The 22,757-nt window shown below is 48.3% G+C and overlaps 6 protein-coding genes across 6 annotated transcripts; 4 read left to right on the forward strand and 2 right to left on the reverse strand.

The window, feature by feature from the left end:
- Window positions 1–469: 469 nt before the first annotated feature.
- On the reverse strand, window positions 470–5,844 carry LOC121596013 (CD109 antigen-like). The gene is made up of 12 exons (XM_041920571.1): window positions 5,641–5,844; window positions 5,186–5,366; window positions 4,746–5,111; window positions 3,967–4,685; window positions 3,636–3,900; window positions 3,337–3,567; window positions 3,222–3,264; window positions 2,973–3,162; window positions 2,608–2,903; window positions 928–2,537; window positions 714–867; window positions 470–646 (listed from the first exon to the last, which is right to left on the reverse strand). Exons 1-12 carry the CDS (start codon window positions 5,718–5,720, stop codon window positions 609–611), a joined length of 4,173 nt encoding a protein of 1,390 aa, XP_041776505.1. The 5' UTR covers window positions 5,721–5,844; the 3' UTR covers window positions 470–608.
- Window positions 5,845–5,910: 66 nt separating this feature from the next.
- On the reverse strand, window positions 5,911–11,150 carry LOC121596014 (CD109 antigen-like). Its single transcript, XM_041920572.1, has 11 exons — window positions 10,925–11,150; window positions 10,677–10,854; window positions 9,504–10,603; window positions 9,172–9,436; window positions 8,888–9,103; window positions 8,773–8,815; window positions 8,596–8,716; window positions 7,985–8,529; window positions 6,625–7,922; window positions 6,400–6,553; window positions 5,911–6,334 (listed from the first exon to the last, which is right to left on the reverse strand). The coding sequence occupies exons 1-11, from the start codon at window positions 11,005–11,007 to the stop codon at window positions 6,309–6,311; spliced, it is 4,029 nt and encodes a 1,342-aa protein (XP_041776506.1). The 5' UTR covers window positions 11,008–11,150; the 3' UTR covers window positions 5,911–6,308.
- Window positions 11,151–11,772: 622 nt separating this feature from the next.
- LOC121597347 lies at window positions 11,773–16,804 on the forward strand. Its single transcript, XM_041923052.1, has 7 exons — window positions 11,773–11,906; window positions 11,978–12,154; window positions 12,236–12,912; window positions 12,985–13,131; window positions 13,207–16,106; window positions 16,172–16,361; window positions 16,437–16,804. The coding sequence occupies exons 1-7, from the start codon at window positions 11,888–11,890 to the stop codon at window positions 16,722–16,724; spliced, it is 4,398 nt and encodes a 1,465-aa protein (XP_041778986.1). The 5' UTR covers window positions 11,773–11,887; the 3' UTR covers window positions 16,725–16,804.
- A 237-nt stretch (window positions 16,805–17,041) lies between these two features.
- LOC121595521 (zinc carboxypeptidase-like) lies at window positions 17,042–18,715 on the forward strand. The gene is made up of 5 exons (XM_041919559.1): window positions 17,042–17,237; window positions 17,314–17,450; window positions 17,526–17,992; window positions 18,063–18,353; window positions 18,434–18,715. Exons 1-5 carry the CDS (start codon window positions 17,082–17,084, stop codon window positions 18,631–18,633), a joined length of 1,251 nt encoding a protein of 416 aa, XP_041775493.1. The 5' UTR covers window positions 17,042–17,081; the 3' UTR covers window positions 18,634–18,715.
- A 58-nt stretch (window positions 18,716–18,773) lies between these two features.
- On the forward strand, window positions 18,774–20,743 carry LOC121595519 (zinc carboxypeptidase-like). The gene is made up of 3 exons (XM_041919557.1): window positions 18,774–19,313; window positions 19,371–20,274; window positions 20,345–20,743. Exons 1-3 carry the CDS (start codon window positions 18,909–18,911, stop codon window positions 20,545–20,547), a joined length of 1,512 nt encoding a protein of 503 aa, XP_041775491.1. The 5' UTR covers window positions 18,774–18,908; the 3' UTR covers window positions 20,548–20,743.
- Window positions 20,744–20,769: 26 nt separating this feature from the next.
- LOC121595520 (zinc carboxypeptidase-like) lies at window positions 20,770–22,458 on the forward strand. Its single transcript, XM_041919558.1, has 6 exons — window positions 20,770–20,946; window positions 21,019–21,155; window positions 21,224–21,605; window positions 21,663–21,750; window positions 21,820–22,110; window positions 22,186–22,458. Exons 1-6 carry the CDS (start codon window positions 20,782–20,784, stop codon window positions 22,377–22,379), a joined length of 1,257 nt encoding a protein of 418 aa, XP_041775492.1. The 5' UTR covers window positions 20,770–20,781; the 3' UTR covers window positions 22,380–22,458.
- The last annotated feature ends 299 nt before the right edge of the window (window positions 22,459–22,757 follow it).

Raw genomic sequence — 22,757 nt, forward strand, 5'->3', positions numbered from 1 at the left:
AAAACAAACCCGTCACGGCTTGATAACTTCGCATCTCATTCTAACCTCCGAGTGGGGTGGAGGACCGAGGGGCGCCGGTCATGATCGCACTCTCCAAATTGCTTCAGCAGCATCCACCAGCTTGAAGCATCTCTAATCCATCCCAATTATCAGCCATCTGCTAGCTTGCGAGTGTTCGGGGATTTATGAAGCGTTCAAATGCAATCTATCGACTGAGAGTACACTCACGAAAGCGGACGGGAAATCCCAACCCAAGGGTGGAATGAGAATTTTCCCCCCCATCTCCCAAACCCACGAATGACGCTCACGTACGAACGTAGCGTTGGGTCGGTAAACAGAGCGAATGTTTGTACGCGATCGAACTGTTTTTAAGTGTGAGACCAAACCAGGAAGTTGGGGTCGCTTTCTGAGAAGCTTTGTTTGATTACTGTTCTGAAGTCATCGAAAGATAAGCGTATGAAATACGACATTTTTGCATTGTTGTTAGAAGCGCATTTTTATTGTGCGTTTGTATTTAAATTGGCCTAACAATTTATTTTCCAATAACACGACATTAATACATCTTCCCGAAATGGCGGGTTTCCGGTCCGGTAGGCACTTCCAGCTGATTAAACAGCGATCTCGTAGAACGATCGGGCACAGCGAGCTGGAATAGGAGCAATATTTATTTGAGCAGGCAGCGATTATGGTACAGCTTTCGTCAAAACACTTACTATTGTCGTAGTAATCGTATATGATCACATTTGCCGGTTTAGCGTTCTCCACCTCATGTTTCTGGAATGCGGACATTTGAAGATGCACAGCTTCCTCTCCAATGTTGTCAAAGTACAGTACCACTGTTGTGTCACTGCGTTTTGTTTCCACTTTCTGTATAGAGATGACGGAAGTGAAAAATCTGTTTTTTTTTTTAAATAATTTTCTTCTTACCTTAACCATCTCATGTTGCTTGAGCTGCTTCAGCGTGTCACTCTCAACGATGAACCCGCTCGGCATGTCCACCTCCATAACGGCCATGTTAGAAACGGATTGATCCTCCTTCGGAATAAAGCTCGTAGTAATGGACAGATCGATGCAGCTCTTGATCGATCCTTGTTTCGCTTCGGGCCGAAGCGTAAAACGAGGACTGTTATCCACATCCTTTATGTTATACTTGTACGACAGCTGGAACAGTGCACAACCCGTACCGGTAGCGATCATCTCAAGCTTTCGCGTGTTTGCAGCAAGCTCATGCTTTTGCAGCACCAAAATATTCCCCCCATTAACCTGTAGACACTTCTCCTGTTCGCCCGGAATGATCACCTTGAGGGACATGTCCGCCTCGGAGGAGGAGAGTTGAGCAGCCATCTTCGAAAGAGCCTGCAAGCCAACGACCGTGTCCTGCGTTGACTCGAACCCACCCTTATCGTTGCGCTGGGAAACCAACCACTTCATGATCGGTAAACCTTCCAGTCCAGCACTAGATGCTTCCAGTGTTGCCAATAGCCCGTATGCACTCATCTCTACGTTGACCGAACAAGGTCGGTACCACCAACAACAATCGGCACCGTTCTTCTCTGGCATCTCTTTGCTCCACCATTGGATGTCGCCTTGCTTATTGGATTTTGATAGCAGACTGGCGTATACTTCGTTTTTAAGTGGATGATCGGCAATTTGCAGTGCGTATGCAGCTAAGGCGTGTGCATACACATCGTCTAGCTCGCTGATGTGTTCCTTCACGTACGTTAGAGCCTTATCAACCGACGCTTTGTACTTCTCGCCCAGCTTTGGGTTCTCCAAGAAGGCAATAACGGTGTAGGCGGTCAAAGCGATCCCTGACCCTGCACCTCCTTGCATATCCTTGTGGCAAATCGTTCCAACTTCCGGGAAAGCTCCATCGGCTGTCTGAACCTTACTGAGCCACCCGAGCGCACTATCAATCACATCCTCCTCAATGGTCATATGCTTCGCTGCCTGTTGGAACGATTTCGCCACAAACGCTGTCAGCCAGGTGCTGCCATTCTTATCACTCTCGCCGAACGCACTGAACGAACCGTCCTGGTGCTTGTAGGTCAGCTCTCGCTGATAGCCTACCTCCATGCACCGCTTCGCTTTGCTCTCAATTTCCACCGTCAGACGCTTGCAAGCTTTCAGGTAATCCAACACTACGATACACGGGACAAAGTTGAGCATATTCTGCTCACCGCACCCGAACGGCATACGTATCAGCGAGTCAAGATTCTCGATCGATGATCCCAGCACATCGCCAATTACGGACACTTCTACCTTGGTCGAGTCGGGAACGGCATCCACTGGGATTTCCACTTCAAACGGTTGTTTGATCTCTTTCACTGAGCGTAAATCGACGAGAAGCGCCTTGTTGATGTACTGCGGTAGACCTTCCGGTTCAACGAGCAGTTGGCGCTCGATGCCATCCCCGGCCAGGGCACACTTGGCAGTAATCTTCAGCGTGACATGTCCCACCTTGGTTGGTTTTAGTACGAAAGTGAGCGTTTTGCCTGTACCGCGTGGTATTGTTATTTGTTCTTGGCGATGTTTTTCTGTTCCAAAAAGAGACATCAAAGACATAAGAGTACTTAATCACCTTTAAAAATAAAGTCCTTTAATTACCTTTTTGATCCTTAATATCCGAAACAAACTCAAATTCATCATCGTTATTATAGAAGATCACATCCGCCAGTTGATCTTCATCCATGTAATTGAATACTACCACTGGTATACGGATAGTTTCTCCCAGCTTTACCGAGTACGGCAGATCGATCGATAGGAAAAAGGGCATAAATACGTTCACTTTTGATGGGTTGTCCACCAGCCCCAGACCGTGGCTCTTGCTCAGTGAAAATCCAGTAATAATCCAGGACGTTATCGTGTCTGGGACGATTTTTCTAATGCTCTCCATTTCTTTGCTGTTTTAAAGGACAAATTAACATTGATTTAATAAGATAAACTATGGGACATTGCAACTCATCACCTACCAATTAGAAATGCTCTCCCATATCCACGTTTCGGGAAACTTGGAGCGAACAGTGGGTTCATTGACAGGCGCGGTAGCCATATCACTATCCATTATCGCCCCTTTCATCACACATGCTTCCATCATTGGAGCAGCACCAAATGCCATGTTATTCGCGCTGCATGCAAAAAATCGACCTTGTGGCCATATGTCTGTAAAATAACTTGTTTTAAAGATACATTCGTATTTAAAGATTCTAGTTCAACCTTACCTTCCGGAATAAACCTATTGGAAAGAAGTACAGCTCCAGCGTGCTGTAAAATATTAACGAAAATTCTCTCTTGTAATACACTTTATAACGAATCACTCCGAATCTCAAGTCTTACCTTGCAGTCGGACGTACTATTCTTATCATAAAACTCGTGACAATTCAGTGCTGACTCGTACATTTCCAACTGCTGCACCACCTCATCGCGGCTGAGGTCGTTACCAGACTTTAGCAGCAGCACGCTCTGATCGACCGCAAGCAGACCAACGAAAGAGTCTTTCACCGTCCGTATATCGATGTCGAGCGTTTCTGCCGGTTTCAACTCATCCTTTGAAAGAGTCAGTTGAATCTAAAACAAAAGCGTATTGTACATTTAGCGTTGAAAGTCTGCTCCTGATCTTTCATACCAACTCATACCTGATTTTCAAACACACGCTTAAACTCAACGGTGTCATAGCTGCTCACGATATAGCCTGCGCTGGAAATGTAATGTACCAGCAGCTTTGCCCGAGGCACCATGGCAAATGTAGAAGGTATAGTAATACTGATTGTTGTGCTCGCCTCGCTGCCCTTTACTGCTCCACCTGCCAGCAGCTCTCCCCGTGCCAGCAAAGAATAGGACACACATTGTAGCGGTTTTGTGCATGCGACATCAAAGGTTAGATCCTTTCCTGGCATCGGTCTTAAAGGAGGGTAAATTAGCAAATAAATTATTTCTATATTATAATGTCTTTTTACTATCACTCACTCTTTCTCCGAAAGCCGCACTCTCATCAATGCTTCCTCGTAATCTCGAGGTTTCGTGATGCCTTGCACGTAATAATCCTTCCCAAGGTACTTCACCTCCACGCTGACATAATCAAAGTCCAGCTCGTCCAGCTTTACGTTCAGCTGTGCCATTCCTTTCTCATCGAGCGTAGAGGACTGTTTATGCAAATCGATGTTATAGTTCCTCAACACTATCTCAACCTCCTTTGCCCCGTCCTGCACTGGACTACCGTCCAGGTTCGTCACCTGTATCCAGGCATTGTACGGTAGTCCCGGGAAATAGCTCGACTCTTCAATCATACGCACTTGATAGCGTTCATCGTGCAATTGTACCGTGGTGGAGCCTTTTTGAGTGCGCCCGGTCAGTGTTTCGCAAACCTCCGCCTCGATCGTAAGCTCCCGAATGTAGGTTTTGCTTGAAAGGATCTCTTTCAGGTTGATTTCGACTACCGTCTTGCCATCGATCGGAAGAACCTTCTGGCAGATACTGGCTTCGGTTGGCTCACGTCTGAAGCACATTGAGGAGGCGAGCTTTACGGAAACGGTCAATTCTCCAGCAACCGGCTTTCCGTAGGTGTACTTCGAGTTGACGACTACCTTTAGCAGCTCATCGTCAAGGAACGTATAGCCTGGGGATTCCACCGTCACCTCGTACGTGGGAAGTACGTACTCATCCACATCGAACGTTTTGGACTCTTTCTGTAAAAGAATCAACAATTAGCTCAACTACGAACTGGTTTCATTGTGCTCGTTGCTTACCAATCCAACCACCTCCACATTGATGGTCCACTCGCCCAGCACCGGCTCGGTCGAAAGTGTGAGTTCCGCTTGGAACACTCCGCACTCACCGAGCGACGCGTTGCTCCACTGCTTGATCCGGTTGCCCTTACCGTCGCGTATGTAAACCATCATCCCGCTGTCTCCCGCCGGTAGCGGCTTCATGCTCCGGTCCAGCACCAACACCCGGTATCGAACCGTATCGCCCGGTTTGTACACCGACTTATCAGTCTGAATCAACACCGAGCAGAATTTGTTATCAAAGTCCAAACGGCTCTTTGTTTTAAACTCCAAACCGGAAAGACCTTCCGCAACCAGCTCATACTCTTCCTCTGGAATACAGTCAATCTGGATCGGGATGGGAAGAGAAATAATTGTTGGATCATAGGCCAGTAATTAACATTCCACCCCTAATCACTCACCGTGAAGCTAATCAAGTGTGACTCATTGCTGTTCAGCGTGATCTCTTCCGTTGCAATTGGTTTGTCTTTCGCAGCGATCGAGATGCGAAACACAATCGCTGACTTTGTGTCGAAAGTTGACACCACACACCGGTACACGGAGTTTGGGCGTAGAATTCTAGCCCCAATGACTGAGTAATGGCTGTGCGAAAAGAGTGAAAATATTATAGCACCGTTACAGAAACAGACATCGTTATATCATTATTTCCAATATCGGAGCTTAATGTAAACCATTTTCTAAAAAAAACAATTAGTACACACTAACGCCTTTCTAGCGCGATGTGAGTGACTCATCCGCAAAAATACACCCCACCCGCCATATAACTGCCAGATGTGCTGACATCACCAAAACCCTCCCCCAAAACAAAATCAAAGCGACAGGAATTTTCACGATTTGGATCACCCGCTCTTCTTACCCATCTTTGTGATCTTTCGGATCAGGCACTGTACGCTTCACTTCACCACCGAAACGCATTCCACCGCCCTTGGAAAACATTCTAAACTTTGCTTCCAATAAATACAACGCACAATAAATGCCAAAAAGAAATCTTCAACAAATTGTGATACAAAAGATGAAGGTCACTTTACTGTTTGACGCCACACAGCCTAGCGCACGAATGAGCCGCGAGAGCTGCGGTATGCTTTTATTTATCATCACTCTTTCGAGCTCCATCGGGCATACTCGGGTGATGTGTGTGTGAAAGCGAACCGAAACCGGGTGCATAAAAATGTTGGTGTCGACAAAATCAAAACATACAACCTCTCGCATACTAAGGGCCGCTGGTTTGTTGTAAGCGTCCCGTGTTTATACGCGCAATCGTGTGCGCAATCGCGCGAAACGCTCTCCCTCGCAAACTCACTCTCGCGAGTGAGACGTGTAACTCACGGATGCTCTCATTGTTGCCGGTGCGGTAGCGATGTAAACAAAACATGACCTTGAAATTACGCGCAGTTAAGTTTGGGTGGAAATGTTACATCTTGGGCTGGATTACATTTCTCAAAATAAACATTAATGATATCTATTTTTTATTAAATTTACATTTTTTGCTGTGTTTTTTACAGAGAATAGTAATAAGTAGCTCGATTAGAAGGCGTAGACAGCTACAGTATCTGAAATAAATTATTAAAATAATAAATAACAACCTTGCCTAAGTTATCCATCATCTTTATCCTACCTTTTGTATCAAACGAAGTCAAATAAAGCAATCCTGTTACAATATCGACGAAGCTCCAACGAGCTATTGCTACAATTGGATAGCAAACTTGCGACACCTGCCTAACGTTCCAGACAAGTTCTAGGTGCGATTTATTTTCCAGCACAATAGCACTCTAGTGAGAAAGAAAAATAAAATTATAAGAATTGGCATGACTGTTGTCCCCTTCGACCAGAAGAAACTTACCTCAGTACTATTATGGTAATTCTCCTCCTGTCCTTCTATCTCGTACCCAGTGGGGAGATCCACTTCGACCTTCCAAAGTTCTGGCTCGTAAAACAGGAGTGGCTTAAGCAGACTAACGCATAGGTATAACGCTAGCTTATGATTTTCAACCTGTCTCTTCTTAATGTTCACCCCAATCTTCTCACTATTTGATGCGTTACTCGGTTCGGTTCTTGTTGCATTTTTACTCGCCAAACTATACCGAACGGACAGCTTCATCAACACCAAACCCGTACCTCTCGCCGATACACGCACACCGGTTGTGCCCTGGGGAAGCTGTACAGTTTGCAATAGCTCCCTGTTGGTTGCATCAATCTCAAACTTGTGCCCTCCTGCCTCGATATACATGTTGGGCATGGTGGTTGGGATTTTGTGTGCCAACGCTCCGAGTGCTTCCAATGCGACGATCCTCTCCAACGAAGCTACAGAGCGATCACCGGCGAATGTGTGCTTTTGAAGCCATTGGGCAATGCGTATCATTTCTTCGTGATTGATAGCGTTTCGTTTGATGTTAGTAAGAAGCGCATAAGCAGTTGCTTCTTGGTCGCGCTTTTCCGGAGACGATCGAGGATCGCCTCCCGAGACACTCCAGTAGCGATACTTTCCATCCACAATAGCCAGCGAGTTAAGCTTCGCAAGCATTCTTGCACTGTCTGGGTGGTTTATGAGTGTAAGTAGATAGGTCGTTTTTGCCAATAAGTAGACATCATTAATAGGAGCGACTAGTAGTAGGGAGATCGTTTTGTTGATGAATTGTTTATACTCCCTTGAGAGCTCCTTTCCAACAAATGCAAACATAACGCTACTCGCAAGTGATAGCTCCTTTCCTCCGGTACGCTGTATGTGGGGATGTGCGATCGGACAGCTTTCATTGAAACTGCCATCCTCGCCGCTTTGCAGCATGAGCCAGTTTAGTCCATCGTTTAGGAAATCAATTTCAACTGGAATAGCTTCGTACATGATTAACTTCCCGAGAGCTTGAACGGTGCTCGCCGTAAACCAGACACCACCGCACTCGTGCAAATTTCCAAACATACTAAATGATCCATCATCCAACCGATATCTAGAAAGCTGTTGGTAGCCAACATCCATGTACGAAAAAAGCTTTTGCTTCGTATCGGGTGATAAAAGGTTTGCCCTTTTCAAGTAATCGTAAACAGCCATCGTTGTCTGGAGGAAGAGTAAGGTCTCTTCCCCGTTGCCATGTGACGATCGAACCATGTGCTCCAAATCAAACATGTTCAGATTAAGGAACGTTCCTGAAGAGACAGACAATTATGTTTATCCTGCGTTCTTATCTTTTTTTGTAAAGCCTTCTTACCAATGACCGAAAGAGTAACCTCTCTGTAATTTACATCACGATTCTGTTCAACGGCAGGTAGCGCTAGATTGAACGTTAACTTGCTCTGTTGAGGAAAGTCTAGCACCCGGACATCTTCCACCGTACGTATCAAACCTTCAGGACGAACTGGAATCGATTGTCGCACAGAATCTAGCACTTTTCCCTTCGAATCGCGAAGAAACACCTCTAACGTGAGTACACCCACACTGCTTGAACTGACACTAACTCGTACATTTTCCGTTGCTCCTTGTGCAAGGTAAAGAGGCGTTACTTGCATCGTAGGACGCACCTCCAACGACACGTTGATCGCTTTACCATAATTGTGAACGAGACAGTGAACGCTGACCTCTTCGAACCGTTTGATCGACGGTGGCATGTGAAGCTGTACGAAGATTCGCTTTTGAGATTTGATTTGAAGCGGCTTCTTCAAGATCTGCAATCCATTAGCGGGACCAACGGAAAAACCGCTCACCACCCAGGTCGTTATGGTGTCGGGAAGTGATCTTTCGATGGAAGTTTGGCCACTGTTGGATGGAAAAAAACATTAAACGGACAGTGTCTCAATGAATATCACTCTGTAAGGATCATACTTCGTTGCTCTTATTGATTCCCACAGCCACGTTTCCGGAAAGTCTTCCCTCACGCTGTCATCCTCGTCCAAGGTTGAAGTAGTTCGTGCCAGCTCACCAAAAGAATGTGGAATGAATCCAACTGTAAGAAGGTAGCCACATTAGAACCATGCTTTGACCGCTTTTCAATAAAATTACCTTGCGGAAGATAACCATCCGTCAGCAGCGTAACTCCAACACTCTGTTTCGATTCGAAGAAAGCAATGAATTCCAATAGAAATGTACTTTTGCATGTTCAGAAAACACAACTTACCCCAAAACTATCATACGATGACCATTTACCCGATGTCCCTTCTAGTGATTGCAACATTTTTTCCCACTTTTGTTGAGTTATATCATTGTTTGTGCTCGTTCTTTGCTTTATACGCTCATCAACGCCCAACAAACCAACAAAGGCGTCTTTTTCCGCGAGTATATTGAAGGAGTACCTATCCGAGTTTGGTTCCATCAAATGTTCTGTAACGTTAAGCTAAAGAAGATCTTCTGTAATGTTCACTACAATATCAAAGTAACGACTTAAGGCATGCATCAATTTACCGCACTGCTGCTGGAGGACATAAATCGTATAATGATTGAAGAACTTAATATCTTTCCATCATCCTTGACGGCAAACGCTAACAACTTCATCTGTGGTGCCATCTGCGGGCTTGATGTTAGCGTCAGATGATGAGTATTGACCCGAGTGGTCGATTTATGAACACCACCGACACATACTTTACCATGGCAATAGCCAACGTAGTAAATTCGATCAATCCTAACGTTTGAATGTACATCCACCGTGATGTTTCGACGGACGATACAGCTGAAAATTAACAGATCTTAGTTGTTTTATCGTTCTCGACACAGTTAACGTCCACTCGTTTACGTACTATGCCTGGCGTGTAGTAATCGCAAGATATTCAAGACTCCTTTCCTCGTACATAGGATACGCGAAGACGAGAGGGAAAATATGATTCCTGTACACACCCTCCACAATAACTTCCGCCGTGCTCATACTCGTATTGATTGCAACCCTGAAGACCCCGTTGGCGTTAGTCTGTAGCGACAATATACTTGGCGCCACTTCGTCAATGTCATTCCGATCTTCGTCGAGCACTTTGTAGCGAACTGTAACAGGTTGATTCACAAGCGGTTTCTCATCAATCGTTGCAAGCTTCACCATCAATCGCATCGCCAGCCCCGGATAGAATGCTTCGTTCCCATCGAGCACCTCCATCGTGACACCTCCAGCATTGTGTACCGTGTAGGAGCAGGTCGTATTGTAGCTAATGCCCGTCGAACTCTCGGTGACGATCACATCGAACCAAACGTTACGCTCTTCGTCACAGGATTTGGCAACGACGTCCGTCGGAAAGTCCACAATAGCTGTTCCGTTGATGGAGAGTTCTTTGCGTGCCACTTCCTTCGTCTGGGACGGATAGTTGTTGTAGTTGGCCCGTACGACAACCGTCGCATTGCCTCGCACTGATCCTCCGTGCACGAAAGAGGCGCTCAACTTGAGGGACATTTTAGGATCGTCACATTGAAAGTATGGCTTCGGTATGCTTTGCACCTGCACCCTGTACAGTGGCAGTGTGTACTCCTCTACACTGAACGTATCTTTGTAAATCTGCTCATTCACAGAGACAGTGATTGTCCACCGGCCAAACGATGTGTACTCAGCCAGCTGAAAGCTTCCCTCGAAAACGCCGCTCGAAAGCGACACACCGTTCCACTGTTTCATGCGAACCCGGTCTGGATCGGCGATGAAGATCGTTGGCCTAACGCTTTGCCCCACCGGTTTGGTATCCGGAAGCAGGAACAGCACGCGAAACTGCACCCTATCGCCCGGTTTGTATGCAGGCTTATCAGTCTGAAACAGCACCAAATAGCTCCGGTCGATGCGTTCCAGTGCGGTTGTGTTTAGTAAGGTTTGCTTTTGCTTTTCCCAAACCTTGAGCCGGTAATGCCCCTCCTTCAAGCTATTAAGCTATTACAGGTAAGAGGTAATAATGAGTAACACTCCTTAGAGATGAATTTAGCTCTTCATTGAATATACTTACAGACACTTCAACCTTCCGCAGCTCATTCGGTTTCACCTCCACAAATGTTGCTCCAACAACCGTATCATTTGCGTTGACAATTTCGTACATAAAATGCTCCGTTCCGGATCCTAAATTGCTCACCATCAGTTCATAGACAGTGTGAGGCCGCACCGTACGAGGGGCAAGCATTGCGTACCTAAATAATAAAAACCACACACACTTATGTTCAAGTCTATTTCACTATCGGCCCGCCCCGGCTGACTCACCTTTGACCGGCACAATCTCGGGGAATCCCCCACACGACTAAGACGACGAGAAGCAGCATCGCAAAAACCGCATTCGAAGCCATTGCGCACGATCCGCACGCTACGGGTTAAGAACGGAAACTGATCTCGGCGCGCGAAAGAGTCATAGCGCGAAGGGGTCTTGCCTTCGCGATCGCGTTACGCAATCGTGCAAGATTGTTCGCCCAAGGACGGTTGGCTAGAGTGTGTACTGCGAGAGATAAGTTCATTCAGCTGAGCTGTACATTTAGATGCATAATTCTATACTTATGATGCTCACTGTACAACTCATACTTTGAATTGACCAGCTTGCATACAAGCCAGCCGTCATTATCACCCGCACGATCAACATTTACCAACGACTTTGTAGAACGATCGTGTTCAATATTTATTCTGCCTACAATGTATTTTTCCATTGCGTATAATTTTAAATCGACCTTAACAACTGCCGTTCCAAAACAACGAAAAAAACAAAACCCAACAATAAGATTGCCCTTAAAACGAATCACGCAACAATGTTACGCGAGTTCACTGAACCACATTCGTTTTAATGTTTCTAGATCATTTTACTTCCCCGATTCCGCCTAACAACGCACAATCGGAGCACTGTTTGCATCCAAAATTATCATTACCTGGCACTGGCTAGCGCGATGGATGCACTTCCCTTGCCCGACTTATTATCTGGAGGGCGGTTTTGTTGGTGTTATGTTTCAACAATCGAATGCATCCTGCACCCCGAGATGACCCGGTGCATATTAAGCATCGAGCGAGCGACTCCGGTAAGGTAAACAGCGGAATCCGTGATAAGCGAACGCCTTAAAAGACGCACTTCGCAGCGTTCCCGGTAGCAGTTGGCTGGCTAGCGTCCTTTGGTGGACATTCGTAAGGAAACCCGAACCGACCCGCAAACTCAAACGAGCAAGTGTGTGCTAGAAACAGTGTGCGATGAAGTGGTTAGTGTTAGGTGAGTTTTGAGGCGAACAAGGCGTGTGTGCGTGTGTTCTTGATGTTAATATTGGTATCGTTTGTTTGCAGCCTTTGCCCTTGTGGCGGCTACCAGTTGGGCACAGGGAAGTACCGTGAAAAGTGTCTTCGTCGGTACCGACGCACAGGAGTACGTGTACGAGTATGAGCTGGATGTGACGACCGGTGTGGTTGAGCCAGAGTACGGTTCCATGTACCGTGTTAAGGCTTTCATGCATGTCCGCCCAGGTTAGTTGATCTTAGCTTTCCATTGACTATTTTAATTTGCTAGAAAAGACAGACACAGACTAACGCTCTAAAACTTCACAGATCCCTCCGGCAATGGTACGTTCGTGTACTTTGACCAACCGAAGGTGTTCCTGTACACCGGTCACCTTCCGCTGCCGGTTGAGCCAACGGACGCTAACTACACGCAGTACGCCAAGCAGGCTGAACCCTTTGTGCAGCCGTTCTACGTGACGTACGACAAGTTCGGCATGGTGCAGGAAGTGTTCACCACCAAGACGGACGTGCTGTGGAGCGTTAACCTCAAGAAGGGTGTGGCCGGTATGCTGCAGCTGCCGGTGGACAAGATCCCGGCGAAAACGCTCGCCAAACCGTTCGTCTTTACCGAGACGGAGGAATCGGTCTATGGTAAGGTGAATGTAACGTACGCAGTGAACCCGCTGCACTACGAGACGGTCAAGATTGTTAAGACTCCAGACTATGAAACGTTCACCCATCTGCCGCACGTCATGTACTCGAACGTGGAATCGCACCAAGCGTTCCACAACTGGACCACCTGGAACTCGTTACTGCCGGTGGTGGAGTACGAGGTGCAGTACGGCAAGCACGGCGTGTACGTGCTGAAGGCACACTCCGAAAGCATCAAGTACGTGCAACCGTTCACCGTCGAGGGACAGAAGCAGTACGTCAAGACGGAGCAGAAGGTGAAGTACGTGCAGGCGGTTGCCCCGACCAAGCAGTACGAGTTCTCGAGCTTCCCTGTATGTAACAAGCTATGGTAAAATTGATCCTGGACTGTCTAGAGTTAAAGAACTTTTAACGCTCCTTCTCAGATGTACCACTATGTCCACTACGAGACGTCGGAGTCTGTGTTTGAGGAGACTTATCCTACGCTCGCCACCTTCACGCCCGTGGTTGACATCTCCACCGTGGGTCCCAAGGTCCAGGCCATGCTGTACGAAGCTGTCCAGTATCTGCAGGTAAGAGTTTCAGTTACCTTTTGAGGCTGAAAATATTCCACAACACATCCAAAAACACCATCTCATCACCAACAGGAAACCCCGATCACGCACCAGCAAACGGACACGAAGCACGGCATCGTGGTCACACGCATCATCGAGTCGCTGAAACCGTTCACCGTCGAAAACTACGCCCAGTTCTGGACGGTGCTCACGAAATCGACCACCCCGAAGGATCTGATGGCCGTCGACATCTTCTACAAGGTGCTGCCGTCCGTTGGCACCAAGTACGCCGTCCAGTTCGTGATGGATATGGTGAAGAACCACAAGGTGAAGGATTCGGTCGCGTCCGGCATGCTGTTCTCGCTCGGTGTCAATGTGCGCGCTCCCTCCGTCGAGCTGCTGCACAGCGTCGAGGAGTTCATGAACTTCCCGAACTACGTCAAGCCCGATGTTGCGCACGCTGCCATCCTTTCGTTCGGTACGATGGTGTACAAGACGTTCCAGCACGATCACTACTCAACGGAGATCGAGAAGTACATCAAGGTGTACTACAAACATCTGAAGGAAGCGAAAACGTTCGAGGAGCAGCTGGTGTGGCTGCACGGTTTGAAGAACATTCAGCTCGGTACGGTCGGTGAGCTGCTGGTGCCGCTGGTCAAGGGCGAACAGGTGCTGGAGCTAGCGTACGATCGCCACCTGCAGGTGCACGTGATCTACGCGCTGATGGAAATCATGGAGCACGAGCATGACGCACTGTTTGAGGTTGTGTTCCCGATCGTCGTTGATGATACGCTGCCGGTGGAGCTGCGTGTGGCCGCCGTCAAGGTGATTGTTTCCATGGAGGATGTGCACTACTTTACGAAGCTGGTTGCGTTCATGAAGATGGAAAAGAATGTGCATCTGTACTCGTACTTTGTCACGACCGTGCGTAGCTTGGTCAACTCGGACGTTTACTTCGGTACGGACTTCTACCACTACCTGCAGCACGTTGTCACGGAGTTTGTGCACTACGATGCGGCCGTCGAGACGAAGTCGTTCTTCTACGACTACGTCGATCCGGAGCAGAAGGTTGGCAGCATCATTCGCGGTAACATGATCGCGGATGTGAAGTACAACAAGGTGAACCAGTTCTACGTTAGCTTCGCCCCGTACGTGATGGATCGCGTGTACGATCTGTACTCGGTGTACGTCAAGTTCGAGGGTGTGCACAATCCGCTGTCGCTGGTGTGGCCCAAGCTGTTCAACGTCGATCCGAAAACGATCAACGAACCGATCACGAAGAACCACGAAAACGTCCCGGTGCACGTGGAGTTTACGTTCATGGCGAACGGTAAGGTGGTGTACACGAAGTACTTCAACGAGGAAACGATCAAGCAGTTCTACACGTACACCTATCTGACTATCCTGAAGACGCTGCAGTACCAGTTCACGACGGTGCTGAATGTGGCGGAGGTTGAGCTGTACACGCCCACGTACGATGGTGTGCCGGCGAAGATTAACCTGAAGCTGCCAGTCGTCTCGCAGTTCAAGTACAACGTGGTGGTGCCCTCGACGACCAACGCGAACGAGGTGACGCTTACCGTGAGCAGCTTCTTCCGCATGTGGGCCCACGGTTACTACGGTGTGTCGGTGTACAATCCGTTCGCCCTCACCTGGCAGGGAGCGCGCCGCGTTCAGGTGTTCGATTTCAACGTTCCGCTCGTGTTCGATGTCATCTTCAACTTCCAGCAGAACTCGTTCAAGCTCGTCTGGAGCAAGCACGCCAACGAAGCGTTCAACGTGGTCGGCTTCAAGTCGCACGTCAAGACGCAAGTGTACGCCCGCCCCGACACGGAGGTGGACTACCTGAAGTCGACCTGCCCCACCTGCTTCCACTACGAAACGGTGACGGCCGTCCCGGCGCCCAAGAAGAAGGATGTCGTCCTGTACGAGGCACACTCCAAGTACACCGGCCTGCACTTCTACCTGTCCGTGTTTGACGTGGAGGTCCCACCCACCGTCAAGTACTACAAATCGCTTACCGACGTCTTCACCTCGGAGCTGTTCCACGACCTGGAGCACGTTACCGTGTTTGACTTTGTGACGAAGTATCTCACCTGGTTTTACACGACCGTGCTGCCACCGACGCCGATCAGCCACGGTGTCGTTGGGTACGTTAACCCGTGCAAGGTGTACGCGTTCGATAAGGTCGAGTTCACGTTCAAGGTTGACAGTGAGGTGCTGCCGCACAAGCTGTGGACCACCCCGGACTACCGCCAGTACGTCAAGTTCACGGCCGTGTTCAAGAAGACCGATGTGGTCGTGAACCACTGGGACGTGAACGTGTACTACACGCACGAGCATGGTACGTACTTCAAGACGATCAACATGCAGGTAACGCGCCAAACGCCGGGCGAGAAGAACATGAACATCTGCCTCGACTGGGTGAAGGATGTCGTGCCGGAGTCGGTCACTGGTAAGCTGTCGTACTTCCACGGCTACTCGTACGATCACAAGTGCGTGAAGGACGATATGGTGGTGTCGATCGAATGGACCGGTGTGCCGTCGGAGGTGCAGAAGAACTTCACCTCGTACATTCTGCCTTCGTACCATACCGTGCCGACCTACTACTACCAACAGTGTGTGCCGCGCGTGCTGCCCATGTTCGAGGACTACTCCGCACCGGTTACGTACGAGTGTGCCGAGCTGTACAATACCGTCCGCAAGTATCTGTACACCGTCGACTACAAGCACGTGTACCCGGCGTACGTAGAGTTTGTTAAGCCGTTCTGGTTCTGGGTGAAGCATGTCGTGCCGTCGTACTACCCCGAGGTGGAGCAGTTCCACTTTGTGCCGGAGAACCGATTCGTGGTGGAGGTTGAGTATCCGATGTACTACACGTATCCGATCGTGGATGTTGTGGTGAAGTCGGCTTACGAAACGGTCGCATTCGAGCATGTACCGTACTACGATTGGGTTTGGGTGTTCCAGCCCGACAGCACCGTGTTCACCAAGTAAGTATGGAGTTGTATGATTGACATAGCATTTGTTCTTACGTTTTTTGACGCATTTTCTGAAGGTACTTCGAAGTGATGAAGTCGTTCGGGTACGTGGACAGCTGCGTCGTTAACCCGGTGTACGAGTATGCTCCCTATCACTACACCGCCGCCAAGGAACCGGTGTACAACGAGTGGGTTCTGTACGCTTCCGATCTTCCCACGACCTACACCTGGGCCGTTTATGTGCAGAAAATGGAGAAGAAGCATGTTGTAAGTACAGCAAACCTGATGAAAGATGCATGAAATTGAGCTTCAGCGATCATGAAATCGTTCCCCTTCTCGCAGGCCTTCAAACTCGTCCTAAACGGTCACAGCGTTGTGGTTCAGCCCCTGTTCGGCAAGCAGTACGAAGAAGGTACCAAGAAGTACACCTTCACCGTCGACAGCGAGCTGATGTACGCCCTCGAGCACGGCAGCACGGATGTGTATCCGTTCAAGTACTACTACGTGTACGATACGATCGTCTTTGCCGTACCGAACGTTTCCCTCTACGTGACGTACGACGGATACCAGGTGAAGATCGAAACGCCTAAAACGGAAAACGTTGCCTTCTATGGCCAGTGCTACGTGTAAGCTGTAGTTGGGGAATTATTGTTAACTGCCATTGTAATTCGATTTCAAGTTTCTCGAAATAAATTATCTTTTCAATGTAATTGACTTCGGTGTTTAAACCTTGTAGAATACAACCTTTCGATACCCAACTCGCAGTTGATTGACAGTCGTATTCTATTGCTAAATCCCCCAATCATGCTGATCACTCTATCACCTGTGATAAGACCCCCCACTGCGTAGGCAGCTTCTTACGATAACCACGCGTTATCGCTTCGCTCAGCCGTAAAACACTTACGGTGGCTCTATTCCGTTTCACCTATAAAAGGAAGGTTTCACGCCTTGCAATCGGTTTCTATTCTGTCGTGCGTTGCTTTCGAAATGATCGTAAAAACCGTTTTGCTGCTGCTTTGCTGTGCTACCGGATTGCTTCAGGGGGAGCAAGTCCGGTACGATAACTACCGTGTGTACGAAGTGTCGATCGCTGATCGAACGCAGCTCGAAGCGCTCCAGTATCTGGAACGCTATCCCGATGGAGTGAGTGTCTAAAGAAGAGTTACAAAGAGAGGTCTGTGTAGTTACATTTCGGGTTGCATTTCCTGTTATTTTTCAGTACCTCTTTTGGGAGTCCCCTGTGCAGACGAACATGAAGTTGAACATTGTGGTGCCACCGCACAAGTACGCCGAGTTTGAGGAGATGAGCAACCAGCTTGCGCTCACGAACCGTTTGCGTATGTCGAATCTCCAAGAGTATGTTCCGAACATTCTTTTCTTTTGTGATATTCTCTTACATGATGTCCTTATTTTGAAATACGCCTTCATTAGGGTCATCGATCAAGAAAGCCCGAAACGATCGCGACGTGCTTTCGATTGGACGGAGTATCAAACGCTGGACGAAATCTACAGCTGGCTCGATGAGAAGGTGGCCGAGTTCCCTGCGATCGTTTCGGTGCAAACGGTCGGCAAGTCGTACGAGGATCGCGACATTAAGGCGGTAAAGATTTCGTACAAGGAAGGTAATCCGGGCATCTTTATCGAGTCAAACATTCACGCCCGCGAGTGGATCACATCTGCCACTGTGACGTGGTTGATCAATGAGTTCCTTACGTCCACTGCACCGGAGGTGCGTGAGTTGGCAGAGAACTATGACTGGTACATACTGCCGGTGGTCAATCCGGATGGTTTCAACTACACCAAGACCACCAACCGGCTGTGGCGCAAGAACCGTTACCCGCACAATGTGCTGTGCTACGGTGTGGACATGAACCGTAACTTCCCCGGACATTGGATGGGTAAGTGATGGGTGAAGCTGGTGAAACGAAGAGTGAATACTTAACGGGGGATGGTTTTCCTTCTCCCCAGAGGGTGGTGCCTCGGCCGTCCCTTGCACGGACACGTACGCTGGACCGGAAGCTGGTTCGGAAATCGAAACGCAACACATCATGAACTACTTCGTGAGCGTGAAGGATAAGGTGAAGGCTTACCTGTCCTTCCATTCGTACGGTCAGTACATCCTGTTCCCGTACGGTCATCAGAATGCGGAGTACTCCGAAAACTACTACGACATGATGGAGATGGGTGAGGCGGCCGCTGTTGCTATTTACAATCGTTACGGCACGCCGTACGAGATCGGCACTACGGCTGATGTGTTGTGTAAGTGTGATAGCATATCTCGATGAGATCCTGTTCAAAGTCATAAGCCCTAAGCTCACTCCATCCTTCTCGCTTCACAGATGTTGCATCGGGCTCTTCGCCGGACTGGGCGCACGGTACGCACGGCACTCCGGTCGCTGCCACTTTCGAGTTCCGCGATAATGGCTACCACGGATTCATCCTGCCCCCAGACCAGATCATCCCGAACGCGATGGAGGTGCTGGACGGGCTGGTAGCCTTCTGCCGCAAGGGAAAGGAGCTCGGACACTTAACGGTGTAATCGGTGATTTGCGGTACATTGTGAACGATCTATAGTAACTGATTAGATTAGCGTGATATATAATAATAACAATAAAAAAACACATACTCACGTTTGCTCATTGATTACACAATGTTCCGGGCTCACTGAATCACTCTTTCCGCTTTCAGGAGCCGTACGCAATGTTTTTTATTCAATGTATGTCAATAATGCACTATTGATAAGCGGCGTTCGGTAGGCGATTTCTTGTCACTGATAATCAGGCAAGCTAGGAGAAGGTTACGATCGCTCTGAACATGTGTCGGGGCGTGATTTCTGCCACCAGACTCAACATAAACGACTTTACGCATCGTCAGCAAGGTCGTAAATTGTCGTCTGTGTATATAAACAGTATCTTGTTGAGTAATGGAAAGATGATAAGGAAGGCGTGGGAAGACTTTGTTAACTCGGGGAAACGCTTTCGCTGTCAGATAATTGGGCAGGTGTGTGGATATGTATATAAGAAGCAGTTGGGTGGGATGATTTTCAACCAAATTCGTTCCAGTATGCGATCACAGTGTAGCAGTTTTCTCGTGCTACTCGTGCTGGGTGTTGCATCCGGCGAGCTAGTACGGTACGACAACTTCCACCTGTTTCGGGTTGCAATCGCAGATCAAGAGCAGTTGAAGGTTCTGCAGAATGTGGAGCTCCAAAATGATCAGGTAAGGGTGCGATCATAAAACGAAACGATCTTGTAACGTATGTTAGAATTTCAACAGTTCATATTTCTAGACTCTCCCACACAAGTGGGTATGAATGTGAGTGTGCTCGTTTCCCCACGAAAGCTGCTGGACTACCTTCAACTTGCAAAGACTGCGCACCTTTCCTCACACTTGGCCACAACCAACTTCCAAGCGATTCTGGATGCGGAAAACCCTCCCGCAAAGAACAAACGCAGCGATGAGTTCGGTTGGGAAGAGTATCAAACGCTCGATGCCATTTACAACTGGATCGATGAATTGGCTGTTAAGTACTCGTCCATTCTTACCGTCCAGAGCATTGGACAATCGTACGAGGGTCGTGAGATGAAGGTGGTGAAGCTGTCCCATCAGGCCGGAAATCCTGGCATCTTTATCGAGTCGAACATTCACGCTCGTGAGTGGATCACCTCCGCTACGACCACGTGGCTGTTGAATGAGCTGCTCACGTCCTCCGACCCGGCAGTACAGGAGCTTCTCACGTCCTACGATTGGTACATTCTGCCCGTCGCCAATCCGGACGGATTTCACTACACCAAGACGACGAATCGATTGTGGCGCAAGAATCGCTACCCCCACAACATCCTCTGCCCGGGGGTGGATCTGAATCGTAACTTCCCGTACCACTGGATGGAAGGTGGTGCCTCGCAGGTAGCGTGCAATGATATCTACGCGGGACCGTCTCCCGCATCGGAAGTGGAAACACGTAACATGATGGAGTACTACGAAACGATCGTCGATCGGATTGAGCTGCATCTGCAGTTCCACTCGTACGGGCAGTACATCCTGCTGCCTTACGGCTACCAAGATGCCGACTATCCGGACAACTATTCCGATCAGATGGAAATAGCGGAAGCGGCTGCGATCGGGTTTTCCAAGCGTTACAACACACCGTACACCTACGGTACCATTGCGGATGTGCTGTGTAAGTTTTACTAACAAACAGCTTAAGCTTGCAGGACCTTTCACAGCTTCATCCGACCGCTTCATTTCAGATGTCGACTCCGGATCGACCACCGATTGGGCGCACGGTTATCACAAAACCCCACTGTCGATGTGCTTCGAGTTCCGCGATAATGGGGCGTACGGGTTTGTGCTGCCCGCGGACCAGATAATTCCGAACGCCGAGGAAACGCTCGACGCTCTGATAGCGATGCTGGCCAAAGCCAAAACAATGGGCTACTTCCAACGATCCTGAAGTGCGCACACTAGACAAATGACTGCTCCATCAATCAAACACATGAGTGGGTTTGCGTTTTTATGACTTCTGACTGCCTGTCAGCATAGATAAACCAGACTAAAAAGTTTTATTTGCAATTGTCAGTGCCCTCAACCCCTATTTTTGATAAGATGCAATAAAAATGCAAAGCTTCTTGCTGATTGCTTGCACGGTACGCACGGTAGTGTTCATTTATTGCCGCAACAGGTAACGATGGTAACGGAACGGTTCGTGGGTCTAGCGCTACTTTGCGCAGTGACGTTAGTAGCTTGCGCTCACGGCAAGCTTAGCTACGAAAACTATGCAGTGTATAGGGTTGACATTACTTCGGAGAAACAGCTGGCGGTGCTGCAACACCTGGAGTCCCTTCCCAATGGGGTGTGTACAATTTAGAGTTCGTATTTTATACGAGAAGTAAATTGAATATATTTCATTCCTGTTTGTTTTAAGTACACCTTCCTGGACTTTCCATCGAGTGTGAACAAAAGCGTTGAAGTTGTCATTCCACCCAGCGAGGTAGTGAATGCGCAAAGACTCTTCCGACAGCATGGCATCACGAATAGCCTCATCACTGGCAACCTGAAACAGTAATGTCGATGTCAATTTACTTTGCAAATGGAATTCTGCATCTTCAAAATACTCTCTTTCTTTTTAGAATCCTAGATCAGGAGCGTCCCGCTCGCCGAAAGGCGGAAGGCTTCGGCTGGACCGACTATCACACCCTCGAAGAGATCTACGCCTGGCTGGACGAGATGGTGGCACAGTACAGCACCGTCCTGTCGGTGGAAACCATTGGGCAAACGTACCAGAAGCGTGACATGAAGGTGATCAAGCTGTCGTACAAGGCAGGCAATAAGGGTATCTACATCGATGCGAACATTCACGCCCGCGAATGGATCACTTCGGCTACTGTTACGTGGCTACTGAACGAGCTGCTCACGTCCGAGGATGCTCGTGTGCGTTATATTGCGGAAAATTATGACTGGTTCATTGTGCCTGTTGCGAATCCGGATGGGTTTGTGTACACGCATACCACGGTAAGAGAGGTTGTGGGAAAATAAGGCTTACATGTGCTATATGAAGATCATTTCCAGGAGCGTCTGTGGCGCAAAACCCGAACCCAGCACAATCTGCTGTGCTACGGAACTGATCCTAATCGCAACTTTAACCACCAATGGAACAGTATGTGCTGTATATGTGTGGAGTAAATATTACTTCATCTCTGAACCTTAACCACTCTCTCCTTTACAGATGGTGGAACGTCTACGATGCCCTGCTCCGATACCTACTCCGGCCCGGAACCAGAGTCGGAGGTTGAAGTGAGCAATCTCACCTCTTTCGTACGATCGATCGCGGCAAACGTGAAACTTGCTCTGTCCGTTCACTCGCACGGCCAATATATACTATTTCCCTTCGGCTACAATAATGCACCGCGCGCTTACAACTACCAAGATTTGATGCAGGTCGGACAGCGTGCTGCAGTTGATATCTACAAACTATACAGTATGCCATACCGCGTAGGGACGACGGCTGATGCGTTGTGTAAGTTGACTAAAAAGCCTAAAAACAGGCCTCACATCATCAACAATTAGTTTCCAAAAACACTTTCTTCTACAGATGTTGCTTCGGGAATTTCGGTTGATTGGGCCTTTGCTGTTGCTGGTATTCCGCTGAGCTACACGTATGAGTTGCGCGATCAGGGACCGTTTGGATTCATCCTGCCGGCCGAACAGATTGTGCCGAACGCTGAGGAGCTGCTCGAAGGCATTGCCAGCATGATCGATGAGGCGAAGATTCTGGGCTACATGTGAAAATGGATGTGCAATATTGATACAGTGACCGAGGTCCTGTTCGCTTACGAAACAATAAATTGAAAAGTTTACCACATTATCTATCTTTTGTAACTGCTTTATCTTATCACGGTGACCGATTTGCATTCATTATGTCATGGACGCTGATAATGACTTTCAGTTATGTTTACTAACGAGTTTTTGTTATGTTCGATTTACCTGCTGATTTGTGGACTACTGACAAAGCAATAGCTATACCGATTTGATAAGAATTGTTTGTTTCGGCGGAACACTTTTTTGGTTTTCACTATTCGCACGTCACGGCAGCTTGAATGGAACCGAATTGAATAGAAATTATCTTGATTCAATGATACTACTCTCAATCCACAACCAGCGTCT

This window comes from Anopheles merus, chromosome 3R (assembly GCF_017562075.2).
Source record: "Anopheles merus strain MAF chromosome 3R, AmerM5.1, whole genome shotgun sequence".
NCBI classification, from domain to species: domain Eukaryota; kingdom Metazoa; phylum Arthropoda; class Insecta; order Diptera; family Culicidae; genus Anopheles; species Anopheles merus.

Excerpts from the sequence above, each read along its gene's own strand:
- LOC121597347 (XM_041923052.1), top strand. Across the intron at positions 13,132-13,206 it reads AAGCTGTCCAGTATCTGCAG|GAAACCCCGATCACGCACCA; the intron begins GTAAGAGTTTCA and ends CATCACCAACAG. Across the intron at positions 16,362-16,436 it reads AAATGGAGAAGAAGCATGTT|GCCTTCAAACTCGTCCTAAA; the intron begins GTAAGTACAGCA and ends CCCTTCTCGCAG.
- LOC121596014 (XM_041920572.1), bottom strand. The coding sequence starts at position 11,007 with ATGGCTTCGAATGCGGTTTTTGCGATGCTGCTTCTCGTCGTCTTAGTC. Across the intron at positions 10,855-10,924 it reads CGAGATTGTGCCGGTCAAAG|GTACGCAATGCTTGCCCCTC; the intron begins GTGAGTCAGCCG and ends TTTATTATTTAG. Across the intron at positions 6,335-6,399 it reads GACTTCGTTTGATACAAAAG|ATACTGTAGCTGTCTACGCC; the intron begins GTAGGATAAAGA and ends AATTTATTTCAG.
- LOC121595519 (XM_041919557.1), top strand. The coding sequence starts at position 18,909 with ATGTGTCGGGGCGTGATTTCTGCCACCAGACTCAACATAAACGACTTT. Across the intron at positions 19,314-19,370 it reads TGGAGCTCCAAAATGATCAG|TTCATATTTCTAGACTCTCC; the intron begins GTAAGGGTGCGA and ends GAATTTCAACAG. Across the intron at positions 20,275-20,344 it reads TACCATTGCGGATGTGCTGT|ATGTCGACTCCGGATCGACC; the intron begins GTAAGTTTTACT and ends GCTTCATTTCAG.
- LOC121596013 (XM_041920571.1), bottom strand. The coding sequence starts at position 5,720 with ATGTTTTCCAAGGGCGGTGGAATGCGTTTCGGTGGTGAAGTGAAGCGT. Across the intron at positions 5,112-5,185 it reads CACACTTGATTAGCTTCACG|ATTGACTGTATTCCAGAGGA; the intron begins GTGAGTGATTAG and ends ATCCCGATCCAG. Across the intron at positions 3,265-3,336 it reads ATAGTACGTCCGACTGCAAG|CACGCTGGAGCTGTACTTCT; the intron begins GTAAGACTTGAG and ends AATATTTTACAG.
- LOC121595520 (XM_041919558.1), top strand. The coding sequence starts at position 20,782 with ATGGTAACGGAACGGTTCGTGGGTCTAGCGCTACTTTGCGCAGTGACG. Across the intron at positions 20,947-21,018 it reads TGGAGTCCCTTCCCAATGGG|TACACCTTCCTGGACTTTCC; the intron begins GTGTGTACAATT and ends GTTTGTTTTAAG. Across the intron at positions 21,606-21,662 it reads TTGTGTACACGCATACCACG|GAGCGTCTGTGGCGCAAAAC; the intron begins GTAAGAGAGGTT and ends GATCATTTCCAG.
- LOC121595521 (XM_041919559.1), top strand. The coding sequence starts at position 17,082 with ATGATCGTAAAAACCGTTTTGCTGCTGCTTTGCTGTGCTACCGGATTG. Across the intron at positions 17,238-17,313 it reads TGGAACGCTATCCCGATGGA|TACCTCTTTTGGGAGTCCCC; the intron begins GTGAGTGTCTAA and ends GTTATTTTTCAG. Across the intron at positions 18,354-18,433 it reads CACTACGGCTGATGTGTTGT|ATGTTGCATCGGGCTCTTCG; the intron begins GTAAGTGTGATA and ends CTCGCTTCACAG.